Source organism: Colletotrichum paranaense, assembly GCF_030867605.1.
Source record: "Colletotrichum paranaense strain IMI 384185 chromosome Unknown Scaffold_24.1, whole genome shotgun sequence".
Taxonomy (NCBI): Eukaryota; Fungi; Ascomycota; class Sordariomycetes; order Glomerellales; family Glomerellaceae; genus Colletotrichum; species Colletotrichum paranaense.
The window spans coordinates 397,234-415,235 of NW_026848982.1; the positions used below are offsets into that span (position 1 = coordinate 397,234).

Genomic DNA, 18,002 nt, shown 5'->3' on the forward strand with positions numbered 1-18,002 from the left:
TCCTTCAAGTTGTATAAGCGGAACCTAAGAAAAGGGGACATCGCATTTCGCTCCGCAAACATGTCTACGACGGCAACCATGACTACATCTGCCCAGATTCTGTCGCGGGCCAGCCCTATGGCCACGGTGATTATAGATAGGCAACGGCTGATGGATGACATACATCTCACAGCTCAGTGGGGAGGGGGACAGAGATGGGGAGAGTATGCCTGCGCCATGTCCTCTCGCTTTCAGGTAGATCACAAAAGCTGACAATGGAATAGCGCCCCGACCGAGATCGGCATGGCCCGGCTAGCGTTGAGTGATGCAGATAAAATGGTACGAGATTGGTTTATCAAAGAGGTCAAGAAGTACGGTTGCAAGGTGCAGGTGGATGCTATGGGCAATATCTTCGCTATTCGGCCTGGCAGGAGAGAAGGCTACCCTACGTTCATGGGCTCTCACCTGGACACGCAACCCGCTGGCGGCAGATACGACGGTATTCTTGGTGTTCTCGGAGGAGTTGCAGCCTTGAGAGCTCTGCATGAGTCTGGAATCGAAACCGAGTACCCTGTTGGTGTTGTTGACTGGACCAAGTAAGTGCTGGCTTTAGTCAGGTATCATTGATGTAATTGCTTACAGCACGCAGTGAGGAGGGCGCAAGATTTCCACAGTGCATGATGGCTTCTGCTGTATGGGCTGGCATTACAGATGTCAACAGCACACATCGAATCGCTGATATCGAAGATGCAAACGTCACAGTCAGGTCCGAGCTGGAGAGGATAGGTTACTTGGGCGCCATACCTGCGCACTACACCGCAACGCCCATGGCAGCCCATTTCGAGCTTCATATCGGTACGCCATCTGATGTCTTGCCGAGAAGTGACCGCATACTGACATGATCACTCAGAGCAAGGGCCCATTCTTGAGGCATCCAATCAATGTATCGGTGTTGTCCAGGGAGTCCAGGCCAGCAAATGGTTCACTATCACCGTCGGGGGCCGAGACAGCCATACAGGAGCCACTAACTTTGAGAACCGGTCCGATGCTCTATTGACCAGTGCGCAAATGATTCTGCGGTCACATCAAGTCGCTACCGAGTTCAAATCGTTGGCGTCCACTGGCCTCCTCTCCCTGGAGCCCGGAAGCACAAATACCGTTCCTGGGGTCGTTACCTTCTCACTGGACCTGCGATCTAGTGAGAATGAGAATATCAACAAAATGGAAGAGATTCTTCGAAGAGATTTTGAGAGCATTGCGAGGGGCGAGCATGTTGGAACAGTCACTGCGGGATGCACTCGTGGTCGTGGTTGCACTGTCTCTTGGAAGGTCGACTCAGATGCCAAGGTTGCCAACTTTGACAAGGATTGTATTGAATGCATCGAGAAGGGAAGCGAGTCGTTGTTCGGAGAACAGGCAGGGTCACTGACGAGAAGGATGTATAGTGGCGCTGGACACGACAGTGTGCACACCTCTACGATGGTGCCCACGGCGATGATATTCGTTCCATGCAGAGAGGGAATAACCCACAACCCTACTGAGTATTGCTCGCCGACGGACTGCGGTAACGGAGCGCAGGTTCTTCTCAATGCTATACTCAGATACGACCACTATAGATCCACCAAGGTATGATTATGAGGGAACCTGTATGTAGTGATAAGGCGTTGGGAAGCAGTAATGATTGATAACATCAAGAACAACTCGAAAAAACGTGTCTAATATTGCACTATGTCCCAACCACTCCACGTCTTGCTGTGTGACAGAATGGCTTGCATATACATAAATTACGATTCTTGTTTGGATAAAACTGGAACACTCCTGAGGTAGTGTATGAGGACCTAGGATATATTGTTATTTTATATAGGTACGTAAAGTCGAACTTAGTAGGTAATGTCGAGTACATTATATGAAGATGTCTAATACCTCCCGAGATGCCTGTGAACCACTCGCATGAGCCGTCATATGGCATTGGTATTCGATCACCAATATCTCCTCATCGTGCAAACCTGCCTTGTCCCACGATTCCTCAAGCCAAATTAATTGGCGGGATTTCAATGAGCTACCAAGAGGGATCTTCTTCGACTTGAACAGTGACACTCGTATTCTTTATTTCAACTTCTGTTTCTTAAAGCCAAGCTCGGCCAGGAACGAGACCCTCGCCACCGTCACTCCAATCGTGATGATCATCCCAACCCAGTCCCCAACCTGCCACGTCATTGGCGAGAGACGGCCTTGTTTCCCAAACACCTCGTAGGTGCCCGCAAGAAGGGAAAGGTCAATAGCTAGAATAGCGGCTTGCGCGATCTTCCACACTCCAATGTCTTGCGTGTATCGTAGAAGTATGCCATTGAGGATAGCACAGCCAACCAGAGCTCCGCCACCCTGGTAGAGGAGCATGTCGTGGGCTGCATCGCGCGTTCCGGTGTGGGATTCGAGGAAGAACTGGTCAAGCATCCAGTCACGCGTGAAGAAGGACATGAACGCGCCCCAGAGCGCGCACGGTGGGTCCCAGTAGAGGAAGATGGCTTTGTAGATAGAGGGGATATGAGTAGTCATTGTGAAGCGTTGACAGCTGGAGGATCCTGGAAAAACTTGAAGAAGTTTTGCTCAACAAAGGAAAGAGGAGAGGCGTGATACCTTATTAAAATCCCAGGGACGAAACGCCTGGCCTTCAGGCTTGACTAAGGCCAGAATATACTGGAAATTGCTTAGTGCTGACGGCTGAATGACAAAGTTCTTCCTTCCTTACTTACCCCGCTCCCTAACTGCCGGCTTCGGACCTTTTGTGCTGCAGCATTGATGTGCTTGCTATTCTTATAGCCATATGGGTAACACAAAGTCAAGTCGATCATGCGAATCGTCTTGTCAATACATCTTACAGTGCATTACGTGATCACCTTGAGGGACAGGTCTGAATAAGAGCTGCCTTGCACATACGCATCGAAAACAGACCATACCCGGAAGAGCTTAGGGCACCACAGCAAAGATAAGACCAAGCATTTACAACACTATGTTGAAAGAAGACAGAGTCATGGGGAGTGTTGCAATTCTACACTGACGGACTTGAGATAGTGGCCTTGAATCATTTCCTGGCGCAGTAGAAGGACCAGCTAGAGTTGATGCATACCTTTGAGCCATGCCCTCTTAAGTGATCTGAGAATAGTCAAAGAGAATGAACCAGAGGGAGAATGGAGGCTGATGAATCAGCAACCTATTTAGTGGAACATCTGGAAGTGGAGGACTGTGACGGGAGAATAAATGATTTCGATAATAATGTTTGTAGAGTATTGATTTCGGCTTAGACAACGGTCAGGAGTCTGAGACTAAGAATAATTGCAATCTGTAGAGTAGAGCAACAGATTGAGTTTATAACATAAAGCAGCCGGTTTCAAGTTGCTCGGCATGTTTCCGTGAGCGTTATAAACGTCAAGCTCGTAACGTGCCAAGATATATGGTTCAAACACTCGCAGACGGTGTCACATCAGTACGATGCTGTTTAGCTGATAATCATAACCCATCACAGTCATCTAGCCCGAAAGCAATTATGGTGCAGGTAAGGCAACTATCACGTTGCCTTTCACAACCTTTTGGCAAGGTCCTAGGCGACTACCTAGGTTGGTCTCACAAGTGTTGAAAGGAACTGCAAAAGCAACTAAGGTAGTTTGGTTGTTTTACTGATCAGCACTATGGAACGAAGGAGTTGCCGCATACCCGCCTAGCAAGAAAGCACGGATATCATCCACATGGATTCTTTGTGATAGATGTGGTTTCAAGGGGCAATTAGAACACTATGGGGCTGGGACTAAGATCTTACGCCGCAACACCAATACAGTACCAATAAGTCCCCCAGAAGCTGGTGCCACAGTTTTCACCATTGGTTCCAAGCACCGTATTCCAACTGTAAAAGTCTGCAGCCGCGAGACCGTACCTCTCGATGAAGGCTGAACACCAGTCGCCTGATGGAGCCTGGGCGTACTTGTTACACGTTGCGATCGCGTTGCCCGCCTGATTTGGCGACGGTGCCGCAACGGGGCCGTTGGTGGGGGTCGGAGTAGATACCGGCGCCGAAGTGGAGGTTACCCCCGAGCCGCCGGTGGTGGTCGCGCTGTCGCTCGTACCGACGCAGTATGCGTAACCACCCCAGAAGTTTGTGAGGCAGTCTTCTGATACAGCAGGGTTCAGAGCCAGAAACTGGGCATGCGTGAGACCGTACTCCGCCTCGACCGTAGAGCAGTCGCCGCCTGTTCAGAATGTGTAAGAGTCAATCGATTCAAATTGTCAGAAAAATCGACTTACCAGTGACCACATGCCACTTGTTGCAATTAGCTGGTTGGCCGTCGTGAGTTGCTGCAGGAGGCGTTGGGCCTGCGGTCGACGAAGCGATTGCTGATGTTGAAGTCGCAATGGTTGCTGTCGCTGACGGTTCCACGAAATCTGAGGTTCTGATGCAGTAGTAGTACCCTGTGTGGGAGTTAGTCTCTTCTGCTTCTCTATATGCCACTATTTCTGGGCTTAGAAACTTGTTGGATCTCTTACCTGCCCACATACCACCGCACTCTGGGCCTACACTTGGGTTCCACGCATAGAATTGAGCGATGGTCAGAGACCATTCACTCAAAATCTCTGAACATGAAGGGCTACCGTTGGTATCAACCTCAACAATTTGAGTGCAGTTTTCTGTCATTCCATCCTGAGTAAGAAGTCAGTGATTTGAACTGAGGTTCATAGACAGGGAGGAATATTTACTCACCCGAGCCGGTAAGCTTGAGTCCAGCGGATCCGGGTTTGTGAACTTCTTTGAGCCAGTGTACCATTTTGCACAATAGCGGAAACCGCTCTCGAATGAGCATCCATCATCGGATGCGTTTCCGAGTACTACCAAGGAATGTGATTAGCGAGGACTGCGCTCGCATAGTGTTCAAGTATGAATGAGACGTACTCGGGTTCCAGACTTCGAGGTCTTCTAGGGTAACGTCAAAGACCTCGGCGGCAAGAGCGCAGTTGGATGCCAAGTACATTCCGGTCATGTCTTTCTGCCAGTCGTCTCCCGTTAGATAGTGGTAGCAATCCTTCCTTGTTCCGGTAGCAATGGGAAGCAGAGTCGTCGTGGGAGTTGGAGCCGTCCAGATATTGTCAGGCAGCGTTGTTGCAGAGTCTTCGACGGTTCCCGTCATGGTGATCGCGAAGGTGATGTGTCCGGGCTTTCCGGTGTACGTATTTACTAGGCACCTCCGATTAGAACTTACTCAGAGTAAGAAAGCATGTGAGTCTGGATAAACTTACAGTCTCCGACGGGCTGCACGCAGTATGACTCCTCGGCGTACAAGTTGGTACAGTTCTCGTTAATTGCGGGATTGAGGAATAAGAAGTCGTCCATGGAAATTCCGAATTTCATAACAATTAAGTTGCAATAGTCTCCAAGGATAGCAGTGTAGTATCTGCCGCAATATGTGTTCGTCTCGGCCGCAACATTCGTGGGAACCGGCGCAGCAGTCAGGGGAACTGAGGGCTGCAAAGTTGTCTGCGATGGCTCCACATAAGGAGTCCCCGGAACCGACACGCAGATTTGATGGCCAATGGTTTGATTGAGATTATAGCATCCAGAGTTGATTGACTTGCGCCAGTTAGTCTCCTTTACAAACCCACGTTCATATAGAAACAGGGGAGACCTACAGGATTCCAAGATAGTAGCTGAGTCACAGTCATGTCGTGAGCCTTTGCAATCTTGTCACAGGTGTCAGATTCAACAACCGTGTAGATATCACAAGTGTTGACCAGGCAAAGTTCTCCTTCGGTAGGGAACTGGTGACAGAATGCCAGCAAGTCGTTGTCCCAGAGGAGCCACTCCGTTCCAATGCTCTGTGCTACGGAGATGGAGTTACAATCGTCCTCTGGCTGAATGGAGTAAGTCTTCCCTGTGCAGGTCGGCGTGGGCGTCGGAGCCGCTGTTGTTTGTCTACGGACGGTTTGTCAGCTAATGTTCTCCTATCTCCAAAATTCTGTGATGTGTTGAACACCTCGCGTCGTGGTATTTTATTTCGATAAGAGAACGAATACTTACGTTAACAGACTGATCGTGGTAGTGACGAGAGGTGCTCCCGTGATGCCACAATCAGCCGTGCGAGACTCGTAGACTGACTGAGCCTGCAGCCTTGGTCCGTCAAAGTAAGGAGATCCGGCTTGGAACCGAAGGTTCTTCACCAAGCAGCCGTCGCACGTATCAGACGGCACGTAGTCACCAAAGTCGCCGCCGGCAGGCAGAGCACCTTGTACATTCGCCGCCTCCGGATCGCGTGAGGCAGCGAAAGCAGCGGCAACATTATTGCAAAAGCGGCCACTGTCTGTCAGGCATGTCAGGTTGTAGTTGTATCTCAGCAGCTCGCTGATCATAACGAGCGGCATGTCGACCTCCATCTCTTCGGGCCAGTTATCTGCAGCGCAACTGGAAACCACATCGACGTGGTAGGCCTCGAGTGCAGAGGCACAAGAGTCCACGCAAAGCGCTTTTAAGTCTGTGAGGGGATAATACTCCCCTCTGGTGAAAAGGGTGATGCCGTTGCCGCAAGGGATATCGGCCACGAGAGCATTAGAACATCCTGCGCTTAGCCCCTCTGGCACAGTGTTGGTGGTGAACAGCTGGCTTCCGAGGGTTATCGAAGTGAAAAGAGTGAATATCAGGGTGATGGCCGGCAAAGACCGGGTATGAAAGAGCGTGGACGCCATATTGGCGGGAATGGCTTAAACGAGAGGCTCTGTCAAGAAGACAGGAATAAGGATTGTGGGAGTTCGAGATTCTCGAGACTCAAAGGACAAACGGAAGACCAAAAAGGCTCTGGTGAGGAACCGAGGAGAAAGCAATCGCGCATGGGTAGATCACAATCATAATATGAACTTGAAGTACGTTGCGGCAATGGATACCGGCCACGATCTTGGCAACACCGACGCCAACGACCGAAATGGATCGCGTTCATGTGAAAGATGCTGCCTGACACCGTCAATTTCAGCCCTCCTGCATTCTAAATGATTGCTGCGCTGACCAGGTGAGCATCACGCCCACTTTCCGGCTTACTAGTTGCACTCTAGACTCCAACTGAAGTGTGATTTCGTTGAATTCTTCGCCAAAGATGGCGAGTCCGGCTTGGCGAAGGATTCAGGGCCGGTCATAGGCATGCGGTAATTAGAATTGTGCAGGTTGCAAATACCCATTCTCCTGTTTTCTGCATCCAATGCTAGTCGCAACGAAGATGGGGTTTACTCCCCAGTGAAGGATTGCGGCAAATACAACGTGTAAGCGCTAATTCCTCCCGATGCTTAAGAAAGAGAAGCTTACTCCGTGAGCTAAGTTAATTCAGGTTGTGCCAAGTCCCGAGACCGACTTTATCGCGACTTTAAGTCCACTATGGCACCCAGAGGCTCGCACACGGCGGCCGCCCGACCCTTGTCGACTTCCCCTGCAGAACCCGCGTGGTGCCTGAAAGTCATCAGCGCGAACCTGCAGCCTGCAGATGGAGACCCCTGTCGTCGGGAGCGTCCGAAAATCTCCGTGCTCGAGGCGAAGAGTCTCCTCGAAAGACCCTTTCCAGGGTAGTGGGGCAGACAAATCCGAGGGATTGTAAGAATACATGTACTCTAGGATTCACTCGTCGGGGCAAAATTATGATGTTTCTTTCTCAGGACAAATTGGCTTCATTTTGCCTTTGGTAGTTGTCATTCATTCGTTCAGACAGCATTCTTAGCCGCCACAATGGCAGGCCACAACACACTCTTTCGACAGTTTCCTTCCTCTACATTCGTTATCATTTTCCTTTCTCTTTTCTCACTATTTTCCTCTGCTTTTCCTACCGGCAGCCGAGATGGCCCATCGAAAGCCGAATTGGCAACCACAACATGCCGTAACGAAGCCTACCAGTTCGTAAATGGAATTCTGCTTATAGGGACATGTTTCTAATGTCTTTTGTGGCAGCCCTTTCGACTACTCAGTCAAACCAGCTCAGGATCGGAACCTTCCCCTTTGCCCTACCAGTGTCGAACTGGCAGCGATTCAAACTCGTGATCTGCTGTTGGGTCGCCAGGTGACTCAAGAGCAGGACTACAGTTGTAACGAATTCAGACCTTGCGGCAACGGTTAGTTTCTGTCTCGGTTTTCAGCGTGAGTTGGCTCTATCTAACGTTGATTGATGAACAGGCGCTTGCTGTGCCAAGACCGGGTGGTGCAACTACGGCCCGGAGGCCTGTGGCACAAACGGCCAATCTCCTAATGACAAATGCTGGAGCAACTGCGATGCAAAGGCAGAGTGTGGCCGATATGCCGAAACAGAGGGCAAGGAGTGCCCTCTGAACGTGTAAGTTTCACAACTTTCCAATCATCTCACGAGATAGATGCTGATTGTGGTGTGTGGATATGCAGTTGCTGCTCGCCATTTGGCTTTTGCGGCATGACCGAAGACTTTTGCAAAAAGACCGACGATGAAGAAACCAGCTGCCAGAGCAATTGCGACCAGCCAGGGTCAGGGTCATCTAACGGAAATGTCCGTCAAAGAGTTGTTGGTACGTTATCTCTTCTTACAACAGTATCAGAAGATAGCCTGGATCACTGACTTGCTAAGGTTACTACGAGGCATGGGTACACTCCCGAGCATGCAATGGCATGTCGATCGACCAAATGCCCGTGGGAGCGTTGACTCATCTTATGTTTTCCTTCGCCTACGTCTCGCCCAACGACTTTCAGATCGTTCCAATGGACGACCTGGAGCCGAATCTCTTCTCCAAGATGACCGCCATGAAGAAGCAGAACCGAGCTCTTAAGGTCATGGTAGCCCTTGGAGGGTGGACCTTTAACGACCCTGGTGCAACCCAGCTCGTCTTCCACGATGTTGCAAGCAGTAAAGCAAACCGATCCAAGTTCATCGGCAATCTCATGAGCTTTATGCGCCAAGTGATAAACATATCCTGACCCTTGATCCGGGTCATTCTAGCTGACGTTGAATTCTAGTATGGTTTCGATGGTGTTGATTTTGATTGGGTATGTTTGAGCTCTGCTTCAACGTCCGTCTTGCAATTCGCTAACAATCTTCCCGAAGGAATATCCAGGAGCTGATGATCGCGGCGGCGCGGAAGAAGATGGCAAGAACTTTACACTCCTGCTCAAGGAACTCAAGGAGGCCATCAAGAACCAACCCCTTGAATATTTTGTGTCATTCACTACGCCGACTAGTTTCTGGTATCTGCGACACTTCGATCTTAAGGCAAGTACTGACGCTGTCGACTTTGTGAACATTATGAGTAAGTATTTCTTCTTCGCGATCCTATGACGTTCCGAAGCCAAAATTTCTAATTCGATCTTGTAGGTTACGAGTAAGTCGCAGCTTCTGAGACGAGCCTTACCTTGCCGGTTTTGGGGAGCCATCTACTCATGGGTGTGCTCAGTTCCTGGCTAACTTGAGACAGTCTTCACGGCGTTTGGGATGCCTGGAACCCCATCGGTTCCAATGTTCTCGCACACTCAAATCTCACTGAGATCAAGCTCGCACTTGACCTGTACTGGCGCAATGACATTCCTCCCGAGAAGCTCAACCTTGGCATTGGTTTCTACGGTCGCTCTTTCGAGCTGACGGACCCGGCTTGCAACAAGCCTGGATGCCAGTTTCGCGGAGGTGCAGCTCCTGGTCCGGTAAGTTGGTGTTCTTACACTTGAGTATGGATGAGTTCATCATTCATTTACTGACAGTTTGAAATCAGTGCACTGCAAATTCTGGAACGTTGGCGTACCGTGAGATTGAGGATATCATCAAGAAACACAATCTCAAGCCGTACTACGACAAGGAGCACCAAATCAAGTACATTGTTTGGAACCAGAACCAATGGGTTAGCTACGTATGTGGAGTCATTTTATCGCATCAAGTTGATGTCAGCCTTCGTGAAGGAAGGCATATGCTGACTTCATCTAGGATGACCCTGAAACCATCGAGGCCAAGATCGATTTTGCAAACGAGCAAGGCCTCGGCGGGCTGCTGATTTGGTCGGTAAGTCGGCACACCCGTCATTCATTGCATATGCATGCCATCTGGCTTCCCGAAGAACACGGATGCACATCGAAATCATGCTTGGGTATTGACTGCTTTCTAGATTGACCAAGACACGGACAACCTAGACGCCCTCGGTGCTGTCGTTGGCCCGACCACCAAGGCGTTGGCTTTGCGACAAACCCTTTCTGAAGATGGAGCGGCCACATGGGAGCAGCTAGGAGCCCAGAATTGCTACGTCACTGGTTGTGGAGGCAAGTGCGACAAAGCTGGCTTCAAGGCCGTCACAACTCAACCATGTGGAGATGCTACGTTCTTCACGCGACACTCCTCCGAAGAAGACAGCACGCTCTGCTGTCCCGTCAACTCTGCACCGGATCCGAAGGACTGTAAATGGTAAGACCTACACCTTTGTCTATTGTCCCAAACCATGTCGCTGATAGCCATATAGGAGAAGCCAAGGCGACGCACCAACCTGCAATGGCCGTTGCGAATTTGGCGAGGTCGGCCTCCAAATGAACAAATGGGGCGACGGCAAGTACTGTGAAGACGGAAACAAGATGTACTGCTGCAAAACCAAGGCCGAGAACAGCGACGGCGACAAGTGCAGGTTCCACGACAATGGAAAAAAGTGCCCAAGCGGACAAAAGGCACTCACCTTCTCTGGCGCGTTTGGGAACGGCAACATTGGCGAAAAGTCTCCGGATGTCGATCTCAAACATCTCCAGAGTCTCACGGGTACGGCGCTCGAAGATGCCTTAGACGAATACACGTGGAAGAAGATCAGTCTCTGGTGCTGCGACGACGAAGAGTTCAAGAAGTGGAAGAACTGCGAATGGAAGGGCAAGCCCGGAAGTTGTTTCGACGCTCACTGCGACCTTAACACGGAGGTCATGCTCACCTGGGCCGGAGCCGGTGGTGGTGAGATGTGCTTCCCGCATCCCGACCCGAATCGCGCGCGTATCTTCTGCTGCGATCCGCCTAGTGGCTCTAACCTTTTCCTCCCGGCGGCCCTGAAAGACCTGTTCCCCGACCCCCCTACCGGTAACGATGTCAAGACCAAGGGCAACACAAAGACAGACGACACCTGGGGCGGCTCGCAAACCGGCGGCAGCAACGACGATCCGAACAAATCTGCTATTCAATTCTACGTCATGGCCAGTCCTACAGAAATCCAAGTCACCCTCGACAAGCGCGACGGCTCCCACTGGGAGCTCTTCAACTGCAACGATGCTCACTCTCTTAGCGTGCAGACTGTTCAGATGGTGTGCATGAACGATTCTGAGGATAGCAACTGCAAAGAGCTTTTCCTCGGAAATGGTGCACCAGGAACCATCATCGAGATGCCGCAAGATCAGGGCTGCGGACCGGGCAAGTATGCCGTCGTTGAGAGCCTGGAGGTTTCCCATAACCAGACGTTGCCGGGACACCTCACTCGACGAACGGCAAGCCCGCCCGTGATCTATGACCTCACGTTTGGCTACAACTTTAAGCTTGTTCCTAGAGAGTACGGCGACACACAGCTTCGTATCGATTATTCGTGAGTACCCCTATTCTTCACATTTAGTAATTCATCCTAACCTCCGTCGTCCACACAGGAACCAGGAGGGCTACTGGGACCATATCGTCACCCGCCCGGTATCGAAGAAGCGCAAGAGGTCCCTCGAAGAATTCGGTGGCAACCACAAGAGATGGCTCGAAGAGGAGTGGCGCGACGATAACCACTTTGGCGGTCTGTCGAAGAAGGATCTGCATAAGCGATGGTTCGGTGACGACGTCCTCGAATGGCTGGAGAGTCTCGTTGAAGTCGAGATCGTCAAGACGGAGAAGCGCCATCTCTACGAGGAAGACCTCTCCGCAGTCTTATTGCGAGAAGAGTGGGACTGCGGTGAGTTCAAGGGCAAGATCGACGCTGTCGCGACTGCCGGCATCAAGATGGCAACGTCTTTCGGGTTTGCCCTCATCACGACGCTCAACTCGGAGACTGGCCTGGATCTCAGCAAGTCTTATTTGCATTTCGCCAACAAGGTATGTTTCCATTTTCGCTGCTATTCTCAGGTGTTTTTATGCATATTTCGTCGTTTTTTGTGGGTTTCATGAGACTTTGAATATGTGCTAAAGGCCTTTTTGCAGGGAAGCGTGAATGCCGTCTTCACCCTCGACGCTAGGATGTCACTACACTGGGACTCCGAAGCGTTTAACATTGCTCCCATCTATTTCCAAGGCGCCAGTTTTGTTATTCCTGGATTTGGCTCGCGTAAGTATCTTCCAATGTCTGAGAGACAATGCAAATTGAAGTAGCTCGCTGACAGAATATCTAGTTGGCCCCCGCCTCGATCTTCGAGGAGAGATCAAGGCCGACATCACGGTCGAGGGACGTGTCGAAGCCAGAGTCAACATTGTTGACTGGGACATCCAGCAGACCTACCCTCAACACACGGAGAAGTTCGATCCGAAGGAGCTTTCCGAGGCTAAGCGTGGAATTGACAGGAGAGATCTTGCCGAACCCACCTTTGATGCCGAGATGAAAGGCAACGGAGATGTTGAGTTTCATTTGATGCCCACGATGGTCTTTGGTCTCGAGTTCGACGATGTCTGGAGCATCGCCACCACCGATGTTGAGCTCGTGGCTGACACCTGGGTCCGCATGAGGGTCGATTCCGACCTCGACTGCGGCTTCGGCTATGGTGTGGATGCCGGCATGTCTCTTATCGCCCAGGCAAAAATTCCCGAGATATTCAAGTGGACTCCTCAGACGCACACATTCAAGCAGGTAACTAGGCCCTGAGATGGCTGTCCACGTGAGCAAGTTCCATCATGCTGACACAGGTCACTCAGATTGAGAAAAATCTTATTCCCGGAAATGGCAAGGAATGGCAGTGTGCATCAGGGGCAACAGAGCGACGCCTGATCGGCTCTGGCTTCAACTCAACCGAAATCACCGACATCGAGCCATTCGTTATCTCACTCCCCAGCCTGCAAAAGCGAATCATACCCTACGAATCAGACTTGAAGCCCAACAGCAAGGAGAAGACATGCCCTCCCAAGGGCGGCGCCGAAAAGCAAAAGGCATGCAATGAGATCACGGCCGTGGATGGCTTCTACGAGGGTGAGGATGACGGTTCGTGGGGCGCCGTTACTAAGCGCTCAGTTACTGCCGACGATGACTTTACGAGCAACTCGAGCACGAACCCCACGTACCAGTCGGGCCTCCTCGAACGCGACTTGGAGAAGCGTGCCGGCAAAACTCTTGCCGTTTGCGCTGGTACTGCACTCTATAATGTCAATTGGCTGGACTGGTCCTCGTTGGACCGCGGAGAAATGTTCATTTACGATAGCAACGACTGGTCCGATTGTTCGAATAGTAAGTATCAGTTGTTCTCGACGCTTATACTATCCCTTCTTTCGGTTTTCCAGCGACGTCAACTAATATCGCATTTCACAGTGGCTAGCAGCATCCAGAAACGAGGAGAGCAGATTCTTAAAAACAAGAAGGGCGATAATGAGCAATACGTTATCGAGCACGTGTTGGAAGCCCAGACTTTTCAACGCTGGCTGAGTATCGAAGGCGCAGATGGGCGTGGGGTGAGGGACCTCTGCCGAGCAATGAAAGCGGGCGATTGGATGGGCTATACCCCGAACCCTCTCGATGCCAACGGAGCCAAGGTCAACCCGATCACTTGGGTTGTCCAACAGTCCTACCCAGCAGCCAGTTTTAACCCTGAGGAATTTATCTCCGTCATTGAGCCGGTCAACTGGCAGAAGCAAAAGTCCTTTGGCTCCGGCGCTAGACTCCAAGAAGAGGCCAGCTTGGAGAAGGCGGCCCAGTGGATGGAGGGCACACCTCTAGATCAAGCACTCCGGACGCTGAAGATCACTGTAGTCACCTTCAAGTATCTTCTCGAACCCGAGCTCTCGGCGCTGTACCGCGAGCAGGCCACTCGTGTGGGTATAGCTCTGAACGTCATGGAGGATCACTTGGTTAGCGAGGGTTCCTGGACGAAGCGCAACCTCCAGCAGAGTTGGCTGAGCTTTGTCAAGACCAGCGCTGAGATCGCAGGAGGTAAGCTGGTCAAGTTGCTAGACACGTACATCCCGGTGGCGGAGAAGGTCCTCCAGGGCACCGACGCATCAAAGGATGACGATGATAGGAAGAAGAGGAGAGCCACCATCCAAGCGCTACGCAAGGTCTACGATGATGAAATCAAGGGTAAATGGGTGAACCCAATGCCGTAGACAGCTTGAAGAATAGTTTAGGTTATGCAACTCAGATGATGCTCGTACACTGTATATGCGTCCTGAAGTCTACCCTTGTAATCAAGTTAATTCAATACTGCCTGTTCGAAAAGAATAGAGATCCAAGCTTTGGTACTCACACCAATATGTGTGATACAAACCTCAAATGACAGAATAACTATCCTCTCCGAAATATGACCAGACCATATCATGGACATTCCCTTAGAGTAGCGTAGGGACGAGACGATGAGTCAAGCCCTTCATTCATTTGCATGCAACTGCTTAAGTACTGGGTCCATCCCAGAAATAGCATCCACCAGTCTCTTCGATTGCACTGATCAGATCAGGAGGCACGGTCCAGGACGCGTCAAAGCCTTGCACAACCGTGAGATACCATCTTGACCGGCTAGCATTTTCCCGTTCGAAATGTCCGCGCCGATTTGACTCTCTTTTCGCCGAGACATTCTCGACTCCCGGTGCATAATACTCGACGAAGAATGGCGACGGCTGCATTTGAAACCCGTATTTTAGAGTCCGGAGTGGTGACATCTTAAGTGTGGTTTTGACGAGAGGTAGTATATGCGGCAAAAAAACCTCGGTATCGATAGAAGTCCTCCACGAGTTCGCCGGAAAGTTCCCTGCTTCCCGTTCCCATTCATGCTCCGGAACAAAGTCGGACGTATCCGAGTCCGACGAGTCAAAAGCAGCCTCACAAGAGTCCGAGTCTGAGTCTGGCTCATTCTGATCCACATCGTCCTCTTCTTCCCCAATGCTAAGCCATTTCCCGTCGGGGGTTGTTCCGCTGGCCTCAATGTTTACCGACTCTAATAAGGACCCAAACTCTGTTGCCGCCTCAAAAGCTGCCGGGGCGATAGTCCAGAGACCCGTGAACTGCACTTTGACAATTGCAGGGAGCTGTAAGATTCTGCTTATAGCCAATGAAAGAACGTCTTCCTCGGGACTCTGACAAAATGCCCCAGGATCGGAGCTTTCGTTCAACGGGTCTGGATCTTCGAGATAAATGTCAAGGCCTTTGAGGCTGGTGAAAGCGCCATGCTTCAAGGTCTCTGCGAGAGCGAGACGGATTTCTCTTCTTGAGGACTCAAGGCGGCGTGAGGGCATGATGCAGTCCCACGTCAGAGCCTTGACGTCGGGGAGTGCCTGGGATATAGTAGTGATGCAGGCGGGATGAAGTCGTCTTTTGACGTTGCTGAAGTCTTCTCGAAGATCCACGCTGGAGATGGCCCGAACTTGTGCAAGGCCCGACGTGAAATTCAGTGTCTGGTCGAAGCTGATATACTGGAAGTCGTTACGCACATCCCAAATTGGGCTGCCAGAGTGACTGCTATCCAAGGAGTCAAATAGATCCTCGTCTGTATCCGAAGGAGAAGCGACCCTGACGACGAGAGTGATGTCGCCGGTTTTCCAATCACTCAGAAGTTGGAAAAGATCCATGATGGCTTGCGTAAAGGCAGCGTTGTTGGCGGCAGCTTCGCGGGTACTTTGGAGCTTCTTCATACGCTTCTCGCTAACGGGTGGCAGGTTGATAGTATAGTGAAGCCTCTTGACGATTTCGCGGCGACTGGTGCGGGACCCCGAGAAGTCATCTTGAAACTGTTGCAAAGACTCTTCGCTGCTTGTAACGCTGACATTCTTGAACGTGCCGTCTTCCGATGGAGTGGGTTCAGCCATTTGGACTGCGCTGGCTTGGTACTCTCTTAGTGAATGTCTTTTCCTGGCATTTGCGACAAATCACTTGTAAGCCTTTTGTGAGTTGTGTGAAGGATCAACATGTCTGCCAGACTAGAATGGCTTGCAGAAATCCCTCGGAGAGGGGGTTGCACTGCTGACTAAGAAAACCCCCCCTGTTTGCCAAGAGTATCCATCTTGTCTAAAACAGGCAGTCTTCCTTCCTCCAATACCTGCTTCGAATAGATTCCGGAACGCGTCGGGGTTTCCCAGAAGGGTGGGAGCAGGATGGATGGGCTAACAGGGCCGCGTGTCGAATAGTTGGAAATGGTTGTACATGTTTTTACATCTCGACGTTCCGATAGCGAATACTCGAGTAGAAACGTACGTTGTAAAGTGACAGAGGGCACGACTACAAAACATCTCATAACTAAATAGCCGTTTCTGAACGGATAGTCTTATTGTTTATTTGCCCAAACCTTCCGCAGATACTGCTCGGCAGTTGTATAAGGGAGATTTAGGCAACGATTCCACTCATCGGTCACTGACCAGGCCCCTCTTTCGATCCCAAGTAGGTATTCACGTAAAACATTCCTTGAGACGGCCTCGCGCATTGCAACTAGCACGCCGGGATGTTCAATCATTGGGACCCATGTCGTGCTGAATGTGTTGTCTTGCACATCTTTCAGAGACACTCTGTCGACTTGAAAGGGTCCTCCTGTGAGTTGTAAGCAAATATCTCAGTCGATGTCTTTTGAAATAAACTTACCGCGAATCGATTCGCCAAGGGCGATCAGGCCAGCAACATCAATCGTGGATCCACTCATACCACCAATTGGCGGCCATTTTCCTCCGTAGTCCAGGGCATCTGCAACCGTTGCACAAAGATCTTCAACAGTAGTTAGTGTAAATTTGGCAATACTATTGTCAACGATGATTGCCCGTCGTTGCTCGAAGTCCACGAACATGCCGAACATGGCAAAGTGTTGAGTAGTTGCATAGGGATGGGCAAAGTAGTTGGTGAAAAATCCAGGCTGGAAGAGACAATACTCTATGACCTATCATCGCTGAACATTAATTTGCAAGTTCAAGTAGCTGGGCCTCTATATCTATGTTGAAGAGAAACGCTTGCCTCTTTTGATTGATTCACCTCCTCCAGGTACTTCTGGGTTCGATCCTTGAATTGGTAATGTGCGATCTGGCTCTGGTTCGCACTGCATTTGTGTTATTAGTTGCTTCATCATCAGAAGAGAATAACTTACGCCGCCCATTCTGAGGGTGCAAATCTCCTCACGCCCATCTCAATCGCCGCATCGATCAACTTCTTTTGCACTTCGAATCCTTCGTCACTATCCGCCGTCGCAATAAAGGACAACACAGTGTCAACGCCGCGGAATGCGTTATGAATGGATGATGTATCATCATAATCCACTTGTGCGTATTGTACGTTGTGTTGAGCATTAGTGTCAGGAGCCTAAGCCTTTGTTAGCAACTCAAGATGTTTATGAACACTAGTTACTAACCTTGCGACTACATATAACAAGCCAATGATTTCCTTTCGCTATGACTGTATCAATCACTTCCCGTGCCAAGTCTGCCAGAGTCAGTCCTAGAACCGAGACCAAGCTAAGAAAAGCAAAACCCTTTCCTTCTGCAACTTGAAGAATTTCACTCACTTCCCGTACTACCAACGATCGCGACTCTTCCCATCTTTCCCACAACGGTTTTAATAATAACGATGAGTCGAATATAGGTTTTGTGGGCAATTAAAAACTTACGTAACTAAAGACCACACTGCTAATCTCTAATCCTTTATTAATTGAACCGGATGCCGCAAGGACTCCGATAATACCGTCTGCCTATTGAAATGTTATGTAGTTAGCAATGCCGGCGACTTTTGGGTCCTATTATATGGGTAGCTTTAAACACTTACTAGGTAATAGTTAAAATCCGTACCTAAGTAAAAAGTGGAGCGATATAAATAGGGGGTAGGTGTTAATTAAGATATAAGGGGGTAAGTAATAAATAGGAGAACTTACTTAATTTTAAAGTAAAATGTCTATTTAAAGCTCTAAG

General features: G+C 50.2%; 6 protein-coding genes across 6 annotated transcripts; 2 read left to right on the top strand and 4 right to left on the bottom strand.

The window, feature by feature from the left end:
- Window positions 1-60: 60 nt before the first annotated feature.
- On the top strand, window positions 61-1,611 carry CPAR01_16388 (uncharacterized protein; the record flags this gene model as incomplete). Its single annotated transcript, XM_060500633.1, has 4 exons — window positions 61-203; window positions 264-575; window positions 629-834; window positions 890-1,611. 4 exons carry the CDS (start codon window positions 61-63, stop codon window positions 1,609-1,611), a joined length of 1,383 nt encoding a protein of 460 aa, XP_060340814.1.
- Window positions 1,612-2,085: 474 nt separating this feature from the next.
- CPAR01_16389 (uncharacterized protein) lies at window positions 2,086-2,535 on the bottom strand (the record flags this gene model as incomplete). The annotated part of the gene is made up of 1 exon (XM_060500634.1): window positions 2,086-2,535. One exon carries the CDS (start codon window positions 2,533-2,535, stop codon window positions 2,086-2,088), a length of 450 nt encoding a protein of 149 aa, XP_060340815.1.
- A 1,254-nt stretch (window positions 2,536-3,789) lies between these two features.
- Window positions 3,790-6,702, bottom strand: CPAR01_16390 (LysM domain-containing protein; the record flags this gene model as incomplete). Its single annotated transcript, XM_060500635.1, has 8 exons — window positions 3,790-4,220; window positions 4,276-4,440; window positions 4,516-4,669; window positions 4,730-4,854; window positions 4,919-5,200; window positions 5,263-5,611; window positions 5,653-5,935; window positions 6,041-6,702. The coding sequence occupies 8 exons, from the start codon at window positions 6,700-6,702 to the stop codon at window positions 3,790-3,792; spliced, it is 2,451 nt and encodes an 816-aa protein (XP_060340816.1).
- A 1,021-nt stretch (window positions 6,703-7,723) lies between these two features.
- On the top strand, window positions 7,724-14,237 carry CPAR01_16391 (glycosyl hydrolase family 18; the record flags this gene model as incomplete). The annotated part of the gene is made up of 18 exons (XM_060500636.1): window positions 7,724-7,887; window positions 7,943-8,103; window positions 8,165-8,321; window positions 8,387-8,526; window positions 8,586-8,914; window positions 8,972-9,001; window positions 9,060-9,261; window positions 9,327-9,333; window positions 9,427-9,649; window positions 9,718-9,852; window positions 9,927-10,001; window positions 10,105-10,397; window positions 10,453-11,541; window positions 11,600-12,029; window positions 12,123-12,258; window positions 12,323-12,774; window positions 12,840-13,365; window positions 13,447-14,237. 18 exons carry the CDS (start codon window positions 7,724-7,726, stop codon window positions 14,235-14,237), a joined length of 5,340 nt encoding a protein of 1,779 aa, XP_060340817.1.
- Window positions 14,238-14,519: 282 nt separating this feature from the next.
- On the bottom strand, window positions 14,520-15,929 carry CPAR01_16392 (uncharacterized protein; the record flags this gene model as incomplete). The annotated part of the gene is made up of 1 exon (XM_060500637.1): window positions 14,520-15,929. The coding sequence occupies one exon, from the start codon at window positions 15,927-15,929 to the stop codon at window positions 14,520-14,522; it is 1,410 nt and encodes a 469-aa protein (XP_060340818.1).
- A 455-nt stretch (window positions 15,930-16,384) lies between these two features.
- Window positions 16,385-17,636, bottom strand: CPAR01_16393 (uncharacterized protein; the record flags this gene model as incomplete). Its single annotated transcript, XM_060500638.1, has 6 exons — window positions 16,385-16,644; window positions 16,696-16,984; window positions 17,053-17,140; window positions 17,189-17,400; window positions 17,450-17,535; window positions 17,603-17,636. 6 exons carry the CDS (start codon window positions 17,634-17,636, stop codon window positions 16,385-16,387), a joined length of 969 nt encoding a protein of 322 aa, XP_060340819.1.
- Between the last annotated feature and the right edge of the window lie 366 nt (window positions 17,637-18,002).